The sequence below is a fragment of the Eretmochelys imbricata genome, chromosome 6 (genome assembly GCF_965152235.1).
Source record: "Eretmochelys imbricata isolate rEreImb1 chromosome 6, rEreImb1.hap1, whole genome shotgun sequence".
In the NCBI taxonomy this organism is placed as follows: domain Eukaryota; kingdom Metazoa; phylum Chordata; order Testudines; family Cheloniidae; genus Eretmochelys; species Eretmochelys imbricata.
The window spans coordinates 66,885,846-66,898,966 of NC_135577.1; the positions used below are offsets into that span (position 1 = coordinate 66,885,846).

The 13,121-nt window shown below is 39.9% G+C and overlaps 1 protein-coding gene across 3 annotated transcripts in view; it reads left to right on the plus strand.

Moving 5' to 3' along the window:
* Positions 1 to 13,121, plus strand: part of SIPA1L1 (signal induced proliferation associated 1 like 1) — a 380,780-nt gene that overhangs the window by 268,330 nt on the left and 99,329 nt on the right. For all 3 annotated transcript variants that reach the window (XM_077818752.1, XM_077818751.1, XM_077818753.1), the window contains one exon: positions 12,175 to 12,349. In XM_077818752.1, coding sequence (XP_077674878.1) covers positions 12,175 to 12,349 — 175 coding nt within the window. The remainder of the gene's footprint in view (positions 1 to 12,174; positions 12,350 to 13,121) is intronic.

Consider the following 13,121-nt stretch of genomic DNA (forward strand, 5'->3'; position numbering starts at 1 on the left):
TCAAAGTTCTCTGTTACCTCAGGGTGAAATCCTGCCCCTATTGACGTCATTGTGACTTTTGCCATTGACTTCAATGGGACTAGAATTTCACACTTTAATTTCTGTACAGAACTTTGAATGTAAGTAGTACTAAAAACAACCTTGTGAGGTAAACTAGTACACCGGACCCTCGCTAGAATGAGGGATTTGGGATTCATGCCAAGTACCATGTTATAGCAGGGACTGCTTTAAAATGAAATTATTGTATACAGTAAATGTCACACCCATAAAGTATAGAAAATCTTAGAAAATAAACTCCTACTTTGAAGGAAACAATAAACGAGAAAAAAAGTGTTGCTTTATTAGATTTAAAGTAGACATTACAATAAACTAGTCTAGTTTTTCTTTAAAAAGTTGGTGAGTTGCTTTTGCTTCTTGCTGCTGTGCCGCTTCCACTTAGCAAACTGCAAAAGACTATGTAGCTGCATAATTTTTATAGGCTCAACGTCTTGCTTCTCAAACCATCTCAAAGCAGTCTCAGAGCCAGCTACAGTCACAGTTGACGTTGGAACGACGTCCATTTCATCTTCCTCCTCTTCTTCCACGGCAAAGGCCAATTCTTCAGCTTCTGGAATGTTGTTTAGTCGTACTGCCTGAAGAATTTGGTCATCTATTAGACTTTCAGCAACGGGACAAAATTCTTCTGCTTCATCATCGCCTCTTATCCAGGACTTAATATTTTGTGGCAGAGCAGTTACCCTGAGCCTGGACAGTTGCTGGCACAGCTCCTGCTTCCACTCCATGTCTGTTCTTCCAACTTCCTCCTCTGTAAATCCAGGAGCGGGTGACCAAATGACTCTCAGTCCCAACAGCAGTTTATCGTTTCAGCGTGTAATAAATTCCAGGAATCACTGCCAATGTAAAAGAAGTCTTTTATAGTCAACTTCTTCAGAAAATCGGTAACAGACAACTTGCTTTTTATCATTTTTTGTACTAAGTTCCTTCGATAGTGCTGCTTAAAAATGGCGATAACACCTTGATCAAGTGGCTGGATTTTGCAAGTCATGTTTTTAGGTAAGTATTCAACGCGTACTTTATCGTCACGGGTTCTGAGTCTTTCGGCCAGAGGATGCGCTGGACAGTTGTCTAGCAAAAGAACGGCCTTTTCTTCTAAGGGTTTTGCCCGCAAATGCTTTCGCACAAAGGGACAAATTTGGTAAAGGACCATTGTTCAAAGATCTCTCTTGTCGTCCAGGAATTTTTGGACTTCTTGTACGAAAATGGCAGGCAATTTATATTTACGTGATGAAAGCACCAAGGCATGCGAGACTTTCCAATGCACAATGGTTTTAATTTATGCTTGCCTGTTACTTTATTGTTTTGTGTGAATGCAAGGCGATCTTTTGCCTGTTTATATCCTTCTTTCTTACCTTCATCTGTTCTGACAGGGTTTTATCGAGCAACATTTTATACTAAATTCCTGTTTCGTCTGCATTGTAAACTGGTTCCTCCGAGTAACCCTCTGCCTGTAAAATTTCCCTAGCTTTGCTGGGTACGACTGCATAGTGTCGGCATCAGCAGAGCATTTTTCTCCCAAAACTGCACTCTGAGAGATTTGGTGTCTTTTCTGAAATCGCCATAGCCAACCCGAACTCACCTTAAAATTGCTGAATTCGCCATTAAGTTCCCAGCTGAATTTTTCTGCTTGCTATAAGCGGACTAGAGATCGGAATGCCTTTCTGCAGTTCTTGTACAAACCACGGGTACACCGCAGAATCAAGATCGGCATCATTTGCTAAACGGGCTCGTTTTCTTTGAAGGCCATGCTCTTCATCCAGGTTATGAATGTAAATTCTGAGCTTGTCAGCATTCTTTAGCCATCCACAAAAGGTGGACTCGTTAATGCCAGTGTCGCTGCTAATCTTTACCTGGGTTTCACCATTTCTAAGTTGTTCGATAGCATCCAATTTTTCCTGCATCAAGTAAGCCTTCCTTTTGCCCAACATTTTTGACATCTTTCTAAAGATAAATACTTTACCTATAAATTTTTATTCCATTACATCTGTATGGCATTCTAGGCCTACAGCAATTGTCTTAGGGCTTGTCTACAGTACCGTGCAGGGTCAATCTAAGATACGCAACTTCAGCTACGTGAATAGCTGATGCTTTCCCGTCGACTGCACTTGCGCTCCTCATTCTGGTGGAGTACTGGAGTCGACAGGAGAGTGCTCAGCGGTCATTTTATCACGTCTATGCTCAAAATTGTGCTGTACAGTACTTAAATTTGGGATCCATGGCCGCGACCGCGTTATATCCGAATTTGCATTATAAAGATGTGCGTTCTAGCAAGGGTCTGGTATAACATTATCCCTATTTTGCTCTTGGGGACACTGAAGCAGAGAAGGTAAAGTTACTTTTCCAAGTTCACATGGCAAGTCAGTAACTAATCTGAAATTAAAACTCAGGAGTTTTTGATTCCTGATTGTATGCTTGGATCATTAGACCATATTGCCACTATAAAAATAAAACTAGTGTATAACTCCAAGTAATGTGCACATTCAAATTTGCTCTCTTAAAAATGAGAACATTGAAATTAATATTTGCTACTCCCTGAACTTAAGCTGCATCTGTCACAAATCATCCATTTTGGCCTTGATGTTTTAGAATTAAGAAAGAGGGTGGGGGACAGAGGCATATTCACTGTGCCACATTATATAATCCTCTATGATTAAGTTGTGAGCTCTCTAAATTAACTATCATAACACTGGCAAAGAGTCCTGTGACACCTTATAGACTATAGACCTTCTGTTAGTCTCTAAGGTGCCACAGGTCTCTTTGCCACTTTTACAGATCCAGACTAACACGGCTACCCCTCTGCTACTGATCATAACACTATCGCTATTGGAGCATCATCTCTTCCTAAGAAAATAGCATCCAATCATATTTGGAGACTTTTATATTGTGTACGCAGATGGTTGTTCTGAATTCAGGTTTTGCAATTTTTAGTGAATTGGAGTGTGGGAGTTTAGGTAGATTATGACAATCATAATTCAGTACATTAATTCACACATGCTCAGTAGCTATTGTTCAACACTGAGTATCTGAGCTGTTCCTAATTTGTTTATCCAAAACATTTTATCACAGTGCTTAATAGTCCACATTATTGGTTGTCTTTATAATTTAATGTTTAAAGAGGGAAGTTTCAGCCGTAGCAGTGAGAAAAGCTTTGGAAATCACCCAAAAATAGAAAGGACATGACCTGTTTGCAAGTAAGGCACAGAGCAGATTATTTCTATTTGAAGTTTTGGTAGTCTGGCTAAGTGTCTCCTTCATGAGAACTATGGAACGATTAAATAACTGTCATCACATGTTATTGAAGACATTTGAAGAGTGACATGCAAGCTATGGTTAAATCTTGCTGATTCTATTTTCAGAACATCTCCAATATGGCCTTTTTTATCCAGTCACCTAAAACTGTCATTCAAGTTCTTAACTCACATCTCAATTACCGCAGCATACTTCTCTCTAGCCTTACCAAATGCAGTCTTGTCCCACTCATATCCATTCAGAATGCTGCTTCAAAGATCATTTTCCTAGCCATTCACTTTGACCAGGTCATCCATCTCTTTACATCCCTTCGCTGGCTCCACCTTCTCTATCACCTCAAACATAAGCTGCTTTTCTTAAGGCTCTTCACAGCCTATCCCCAACCTACCTGTCATCTCTCATTTGCTAGTGAGATGTTGACTCCCACCTCCAATCAGCCCATGATGCCAGCCTCCATTGCCCACTCGTTATATTTTCAAACCAGCACCTTTGTTCTTTTTCCCATGCTGCCCATCATGCTTGGGAATAGCTAAACTAATTCATTATCGTCATTCAGAACCCTCCTCAAAACTTGCTTTCTTCCATGGAGCCTACAAAAAAAACTAACAGTCTGCTGGTGTGCTGAGACCACTGCCTATCATGCTGACTAATATTCTCTCATTGTTTCTTTGTGCTCCCCATCTGTCTTAATTCTTAGATTGTAAGCACTTTGGGACAGGGACAGTCTTTTTTTTGTTCTGTTTGCACAAAGCCTAGCTTAATGGGGTCCTGGTGCATGACCAGGGCTACTAGGTGCTATGGTAATATGAATAATAGTAGTCTCCTCTTCTGCCTTCAGTACTCCCCGAAAGTGCCTTATCAATAGTACAATGCTGAAAAAGAGGAGAAAACCTTCCTAACCCCCCCCTCAGTGATTAAAGCAAGTAGACAAATTTTTAATTTTGAGTGTCCCATCTTAACGTGCATAACTACCAGTAATATTGATTATAATGACTCTTGTAGAGAATGGGTCATAGAGGACTTGAGTTCTACTCCTGGCTCTGACATTGACCTGTTATGTGACCAATGGGAAATGGCTTTTTCTTTTTTCTGTGCCACTGTTGCAAATTTAACCCTTCTAATCCCTACTTCACATGGATGGTTTTTGTGAGACTTAATGGGCTATATACAAGTTGAAAAAATAGAAAGGAGTTGTTTACCCAGGTTTTAAAGGCTGACAATGCGAAACTTACTGAGAACCAACACTTAATTTTTAGTTTGTCTTTCCTGTATATGTTTGTTGAATTGTAAACGATAACCCTGTCACTAACTAAATCCATAAAACAGGTTTGTCTGACTCCAAATGTGTCTGGAGAACTGAACAAGCTGTTCCTTTGTTGAACCAGCAGACACACCCACAATCTGAACTTCAAAATCACTCTCTAGCAGGATCCAGCTGAATCTTCAAGAAAAGTACTCAGTTCTTCAATCCACTCTCCAGAAGAGCCTGGGACTTAGCTTTCACCCCAACCAAAGCTTCACCCCAACCAAAGCTTCTTTTCATATCCTCAGATGACTTTTCCTGTTGGGGGAGCTTCTGAAATGTTGGTCCCACGAATTTCCTTAGCAGCTGGCATAATGCCAGCCTAATCTTCTCTGGCACAAGTCCAGTACATTTGAAGAGAGACTCCTCTCTCCTCCTCTTCACTCCAGCAGGAAGCTGGCAGAAACAGTTAAGCTGACCATTTACTTCCTTTCTTCCATTACTCCTGGGGGAATTTGGCACCAAAAAATTAAAAATTTTACACACAATATTTTGAAATTCTGCATGTTTTATTTGTCAAAATAACACAATATAATCAGGCCAGTTTCAGTTATTTTGGTAATTTGTTTCAAAATACCTGTCAGCATCTGTGTCTGTAACAATACAGACAACAAAAGAGATTCAGGAAATGTTTTTTGACAAATAGGTTCCTTACTAGGGATATTAATATAGAACTTTGAGTAATAATTCATTTAAACTACAATAGAGAAACCTATTTCCCACACCCCTCAGAAGCAGTGCAAAGGCTTAGGGGAGTCACAGGTAACCGAAGAGCTGAGGGAGGGGAGTAATTGCTTGAAAAAATCCTGGGAGTGAACCAGGAGTGTTGTTGGGGGTGGAAGAGGTATGGAACACGATTTTTTTATGGGGGGGAGGGATTGTTAGGGAGTAGAGGAACCTCCCCCATGCAGACCCTGGCTGACCTCTAGCCTCTCCCATTTGGTCAGGCATATCTGCCCCTGTCCCCATGTGTCCCTGCATCCTTCCTCCCTCGATTCCCATGTGTGTCTGCACTCCCACTCAGCCACCCCTCCTCCCCCATCCTCATGTGTCCCTGCACCTTCACTTAGCCACCTCTCCTCCCCCGCGTCCCCATGTTCCCTTCACCCCCACTCAGACACCACCCCAAGTCCTCATGTGGCCCTGCACATCCACTCCCATTGAGCCCCTAGCTCAAAGCTGTCACCCCACTAGCCAGTGTGTCCCGGCCCAATCTGCCCCACGCTAGCCCTTCTGAACCCTAATCTGTGACCCCCAGCAGACCTATGTGCCCTGCTCTGTCCATCCCCCCATATCTTATGTCTATTCATCTGGCCCCACAGGCAGGATGCTGTGAGGAATGAAGCCTCTCCTCCCTATCTGACGCTGACTACTCTGGCCCAGGAGCCAGCTGCCCTCTGTGTTGGTGCCACAGCAACCCCTGGTGGGCAAAAGGTGTAACTGCTGTGCCTCTCCAGCAGAATCTGTTTTCTGCAGAGAAAATAAAACCTGTGGGGGACATGAATTCTGCCCTTGTGCAGTGGGGCACATGAATTCTGCCCTTGTGCAGTGGGGCAGAATTCCCCCAGGAGTATTCCATTAACTAATCTGCTTCACTATCCCCCATAATGTACATGAAATAAACAAAATACACAATAGGCTGGGATTTTCAAAATCATTAAGCGTTGGCCAGCTCCCATTGAAGTCTGTGAGAACATGGGCTACTGATGAGCACTTTTAAATGTAATATATTAAGTAAAAATAGTGGGAAAACTGTTCTTGTGTCATTTCAATGTTCAGGAAAATGCTGAAAATAATTTATATTGTGTATGCCCCCGTCTCTTTAGCATCTTGTGAGATATTTGCACAGAAATTGATTGTTACTTAAGTTATATGAACCTGAATTGAGTATATTCCACCTATTTTGATTTAATTGTAAAGAAAAGATACTGCACTCACGTTTGCACATTAAATGATAGTCATCAAGACTTGGCAGATTTTCAATCAGGAGAAAAATTGTCATTCTATTGCATTTCCTTGTTCTCTAGAGACATTCATAGATTCATAGATTCATAGATATTTAGGTCAGAAGGGACCATTATGATCATCTAGTCTGACCTCCTGCACAACGCAGGCCACAGAATTTCACCCACCACTCCCCATCTAAAACCCATCACAGGCCATTGGGCCTATTTACCATGAATATTTAATTACCAAAACCATGTTATCCCATCATACCATCTCCTCCATAAACTTATCGAGTTTAATCTTAAAGCAAGATAGATCTTTTGCCCCCACTACTTCCCTCGGAAGGCTATTCCAAAACTTCACTCCTCTGATGGTTAGAAACCTTCGTCTAATTTCTAATCTAAATTTCCTAGTGGCCAGTTTATATCCATTTGTTCTTGTGTCCACATTGGTACTGAGTTTAAATAATTCCTCTCCCTCTCTGGTATTTATCCCTCTGATATATTTATAGAGAGCAATCATATCTCCCCTCAGCCTTCTTTTAGTTAGGCTAAACAAGCCAAGCTCCCTGAGTCTCCTTTCATAAGACAAGTTTTCCATTCCTCGGATCATCCTAGTAGCCCTTCTCTGTACCTGTTCCAGTTTGAATTCATCCTTCTTAAACATGGGAGACCAGAACTGCACACAGTACTCCAGGTGAGGTCTCACCAGTGCCTTATATAACGGTACTAAAACCTCCTTATCCCTACTGGAAATACCTCTCCTGATGCATCCCAAGACGACATTAGCTTTTTTCACAGCCATATCACATTGGCAGCTCATAGTCATCCTATGATCAACCAATACTCCAAGGTCCTTTTCCTCCTCTGTTACTTCTAGTTGATGCGTCCCTAGCTTATAACTAAAATTCTTGTTATTAATCCCTAAATGCATGACCTTACACTTCTCACTATTAAATTTCATCCTATTCCTATTACTCCAGTTTACAAGGTCATCCAGATCCTCCTGTAGGGTATCCCTGTCCTTCTCTAAATTAGCAATACCTCCCAGCTTTGTATCATCTGCAAACTTTAGTAGCACACTCCCACTTTTTGTGCCCAGGTCAGTAATAAAAAGATTAAATAAGATTGGTCCCAAAACCGATCCCTGAGGAACTCCACTGGTAACCTCCCTCCAACTTGACAGTTCACCTTTCAGTAGGACCCGTTGTAGTCTCCCCTTTAACCAATTCCCTATCCACCTTTCAATATTCCTATTGATGCCCATCTTATCCAATTTAACTAATAATTCCCCATGTGGCACCGTATCAAACGCCTTACTAAAATCTAAGTAAATTAGATCCACTGCGTTTCCTTTATCTAAAAAATCTGTTACTTTCTCAAAGAAGGAGATCAGGTTGGTTTGGCACGATCTACCTTTTGTAAAACCATGTTGTATTTTGTCCCATTTACCATTGACTTCAATGTCCTTAACTACCTTCTCCTTCAAAATTTTTTCCAAGACCTTGCATACTACAGATGTCAAACTAACAGGCCTATAATTACTTGGATCACTTTTTTTCCCTTTCTTAAAAATAGGAACTATGTTAGCAATCCTCCAATCATACGGTACAACCCCTGAGTTTACAGATTCATTAAAAATTCTTGCTAATGGGCTTGCAATTTCTTGTGCCAATTCTTTTAATATTCTTGGATGAAGATTATCTGGGCCCCCCGATTTAGTCCCATTAAGCTGTTTGAGTTTCGCTTCTACCTCAGATATGGTGATGTCTACCTCCATATCCTCATTCCCATTTATCATGCTACCATTATCCCTAAGATCCTCTTTAGTCTTATTAAAGACTGAGGCAAAGTATTTGTTTAGATATTGGGCCATGCCTAGATTATCCTTGACCTCCACTCCATCCTCAGTTTTTAGCGGTCCCACTTCTTCTTTCTTTGTTTTCTTCCTATTTATATGACTATAGAACCTTTTACTATTGGTTTTAATTCCCTTTGCAAGGTCCAACTCTACTTGACTTTTAGCCTGTCTCACTTTATCCCTACATATTCTGACCTCAATAAGGTAGCTTGCCTTACTGATCCCTCCCTTCTTCCACTCCCTATATGCTTTCTGCTTTTTCTTTAGGACAGTCCACATTCAGGACCAGAAAAAACAGTTTGTTCACTGTCTACAAGGTGGAGCATAGTAAAGCAATAGAAATCACTGAGTGACAAATCCATTGTACTAGCATTCTACTTCTCAAGAAGGTTAACTAGGTTCTGTCCATTATTTTCTTTCAGGAGCATGCTCTTTCAAATGAAAATTAATTTCCTGTTTGAATGTAACAGACAAAGACAGTCCTTACTATATAACAGAGCTTTAAAAATCTACACTAAATCTAATTTGGTTATGGACTCTTGCTCGATACTTTTATGTTTAGTGAAGTCACTCTTACTGAACTTGACATCATTGTGGGGTTGTTGTGTCAATGTTAGATGTGAAGAAATAAATCTCAAATGGATGGGGAACTCAGTCTTTTCCTCACAATTTAGAGTAAAAAGTCATTTAATCTCCTTGCAAGCTCACAAGTTTGGTTCTCTGGAGCTGTGGCAAAAGAGCCAGTTATCTCAAATAAAGACGTAATATTTAATTACTTTCAAGGCTATTATTTTGTATTTGTGTTATCATCACACTCAGAGCCCCAGTCTGCACCAGAATCCCACTGTGCTAGGAGCTCTACAAACACACAATAAAAAGTCCCTGCCCCAAAGAGTTCACAATCTAAGTATAAGACAGGAGACAACATGAATACAGACAAATGGGAGAGTACAAGGATGCAACGATACGATATTGGTCAGCATAATAGACAATGGTCTCAGCACACCAGCAGCCTTACTGTTGTCAATTTTTTTGTAGGCTTTGTGGGAAAGGAGAAAAAATTGATCCAAACCCTCCTGCCTGTCTCCTATAGAACAAAACAAAACAAAACTACTTCGTGTGCCCTGGAGCTTCTAAATAAAAAGTCTTTTATGCTCTAAAATTTTCATTGTAGGTGAAAATGTTAGGGCTTTTCCCACATTGTTAACATTTGAAAAATAATTAATACTGAGTAAGAAGAAAGAAGCTAATTTTATTTATTAAATAACTACAGTATTTAAGAGGGGGAGAAATTGATTAATAATAATATTGCTTCTGCAGTTATGTAGAAATTCTTTTTATTTAGAGAGGTTTTAAAATAGGAAATAAAATACCATTGTTACGAAGGTGTTAGGTACTTCTGGTATTTTTATTTTAACCCAGCACAATATAGTAGCATTGATCCTAAATCAACCTACGTTATCTTACTAGTAGCTGTTAGAATCTGGTAGGGGATATTACCTAAGGTGTAAATATTATTTTCATTTAAATCACGTCTAATTGCTAAATTTTTTGCCAAAAATATGAACTCAGTGACAATTCAGACATTGACAGTGCTAGAGAGTTTAATATTTAATAATCCTGATTGTCAAATGGAAAAAGAAAAGCAAAAATTGCCAGAGAGAGAAATTTTATGTTAAAGCTTCTAAATTGATAAATTAAAACTTAAAAATAATTGACAGTGACCCTTAAAAGAAATAGCTAAAAAAATGCTAAAAAAATTTCTTTGTGTAATTGTGTTTTGCTGCTTGTCTGAAAATTAGTCATAGGAAAGCTCTTCTAATGCAAATGACCCATTCCTACAGTGGTGGACTGGTATCACCCAGTCAAATTTCATGTGTCTTCTGATCTTTCCTCTAGCTCAAGGAAACACGCTACTCATGGACATTCACAACAGTGATAAGCAAATACTATGAGCTACTCTTCTACATAAGGAAGCAGTGTGATCTTAACGATAGTGCACAAGGCTGGGAATCAGTCTGGTTCCTATCCTGCCTCTGCCTAGACTTTTTGTGTGGCCTTTAATAAGTCACTTGGCCTTCCTGTGCCTCAGTTTCTTCATCTGCAAAAGGAAGAGGATAATGTTTATTCCCCTGTGGAAAGCAATTTGAGATCTTCAGGTGAAAAGTACCTAGTCATCTCAAGGTCCCTGGTTCAATCCCGGGCTTTTGCAGCCCTTCATTTTTATTAACAGTGAGGGAAATTAACTATTGGAGCTATGTACCAAGGATCGGGGTGGATTCTCCACTGGCAATTTTTAAATTGAGGTTGGATGTTTTTCTAAAAGATATGATTTAGGAATTATTTTGGGGAAGTTCTGTGGCCTGTGTTATACAGGAGGTCAAATTAGATGATCACAGTGGTTCTTTCTGGCATTAGAATCTATGAATCACAATGCTCATCATCCTTGAGGCAAAGATGGTAGAAAACAACGGGGATATCAGCAAGAAAGTTATACAAATGATTAGTTTCAGAGTAACAGTCGTGTTAGTCTGTATTCGCAAAAAGAAAAGGAGTACTTGTGGCACCTTAGAGACTAACCAATTTATTTGAGCATGAGCTTTCGTGAGCTACAGCTCACTTCATCAGATGCATACCGTGGAAACTGCAGCAGACTTTATATATACACAGAGAATATGAAACAATACCTCCTCCCACCCCACTGTCCTGCTGGTAATAGCTTATCTAAAGTAATCGTCAGGTTAGGCCATTTCCAGCACAAATCCAGGTTTTCTCACCCTCCACCCCCCCACACAAATTCACTCTCCTGCTGGTGATAGCCCATCCAAAGTGACAACTCTTTACACAATGTGCATGATAATGAAGTTAGGCCATTTCCTGCACAAATCCAGGTTCTCTCACTCCCTCACCCCCCTCCAAAAACCCACCCCCATACACACACAGACTCACTCTCCTGCTGGTAATAGCTCATCCAAACTGACCACTCTCCAAGTTTAAATCCAAGTTAAACCAGAACATCTGGGGGGGGGGGGTGGGTAGGAAAAAACAAGAGGAAATAGGCTACCTTGCATAATGACTTAGCCACTCCCAGTCTCTATTTAAGCCTAAATTAATAGTATCCAATTTGCAAATGAATTCCAATTCAGCAGTTTCTCACTGGAGTCTGGATTTGAAGTTTTTTTGTTTTAAGATAGCGACCTTCATGTCTGTGATTGCGTGACCAGAGAGATTGAAGTGTTCTCCGACTGGTTTATGAATGTTATAATTCTTGACATCTGATTTGTGTCCATTTATTCTTTTACGTAGAGACTGTCCAGTTTGACCAATGTACATGGCAGAGGGGCATTGCTGGCACATGATGGCATAAATCACATTGGTGGATGTGCAGGTGAACGAGCCTCTGATAGTGTGGCTGATGTTATTAGGCCCTGTGATGGTGACTTTAGATAAGCTATTACCAGCAGGACAGTGGGGTGGGAGGAGGTATTGTTTCATATTCTCTGTGTATATATAAAGTCTGCTGCAGTTTCCACGGTATGCATCTGATGAAGTGAGCTGTAGCTCACGAAAGCTCATGCTCAAATAAATTGGTTAGTCTCTAAGGTGCCACAAGTACTCCTTTTCTTTTTACAAATGATTAGGTATTTTTTGAGTCTGTAAACTAGGGGACTAACTAAATGACTGAAGAAAATCAGGCAGAATAAATGCTATATAACCTGATAGATATATACATCTTGAATCTTTATTTCTGTTTGTAGTTAAGCTATCAGCTGAAAGTGGGGATCATGTATTGCAAAGGTGGACAGAGCACTGAAGAGGAAATGTACAACAATGAGTCAGCAGGGCCAGCCTTTGAAGAGTTTCTTCAGCTCTTAGGAGAACGAGTTCGACTCAAGGGGTTTGAAAAGTACCGGGCTCAGCTGGACACCAAGAGTAAGGCAACCCTCTTATTATTTTTTAGACTAATAAGTATAACTTATGAGAGGAATGTCAGTTACTGAACAGATTTCTTCAAAAATCACATTCTTGGCTATAAAGAAACAGCTGTTCAATATCAAAGGACGACTAAAAACAAAGCAAACATGTAAATTGAACTATGTCAACATGGCCTTTTATAGGTTTGATAACAAACATTTCACTTTTACATTGAACCAAAACTCCAGTGCAAAGGTGTTTCAAAAATTTGAGGTAAAAAATGAGTAGCCTCTGGAATCAATATTACTATAACAGGGCAATGAACTATATTACATTAATTGCATTGAGCATGCCTTATTAACTTTTGTTAATTTTTAATGATAATCTTAATGATCTGTCACTGCCAGAAGAAGAATACGCTGAAATGGCTTTGCAGACCCAGGTTCATACGCTTGACCTTAGTAAATTGGTCTGTTAATTTTATGCTGCGTCCAACCTATGTAACTACCTTCCCTAGGTATTTTTGTCCTGTCCGTTACTACTGAATTTATTCTGTTCTCCTTAGCGACTTCTGCTGAGTTGGCCTATGTAAATTAAACTATTTATGACAACTATGCCACCAGTTTCCACCATAAAATATGTTGGAATGGTGATCTTGTCTTATGTGGCAATATTTGTAAAAGAAATATTCTGCCTTTTGTATGAAGGAGGCATAATACAGTTAGTGAGATCTGTTTTTATCAGACAGTCCATACAGTGTCTGTATGTGTTTCTTCAATTTTAAAATCTT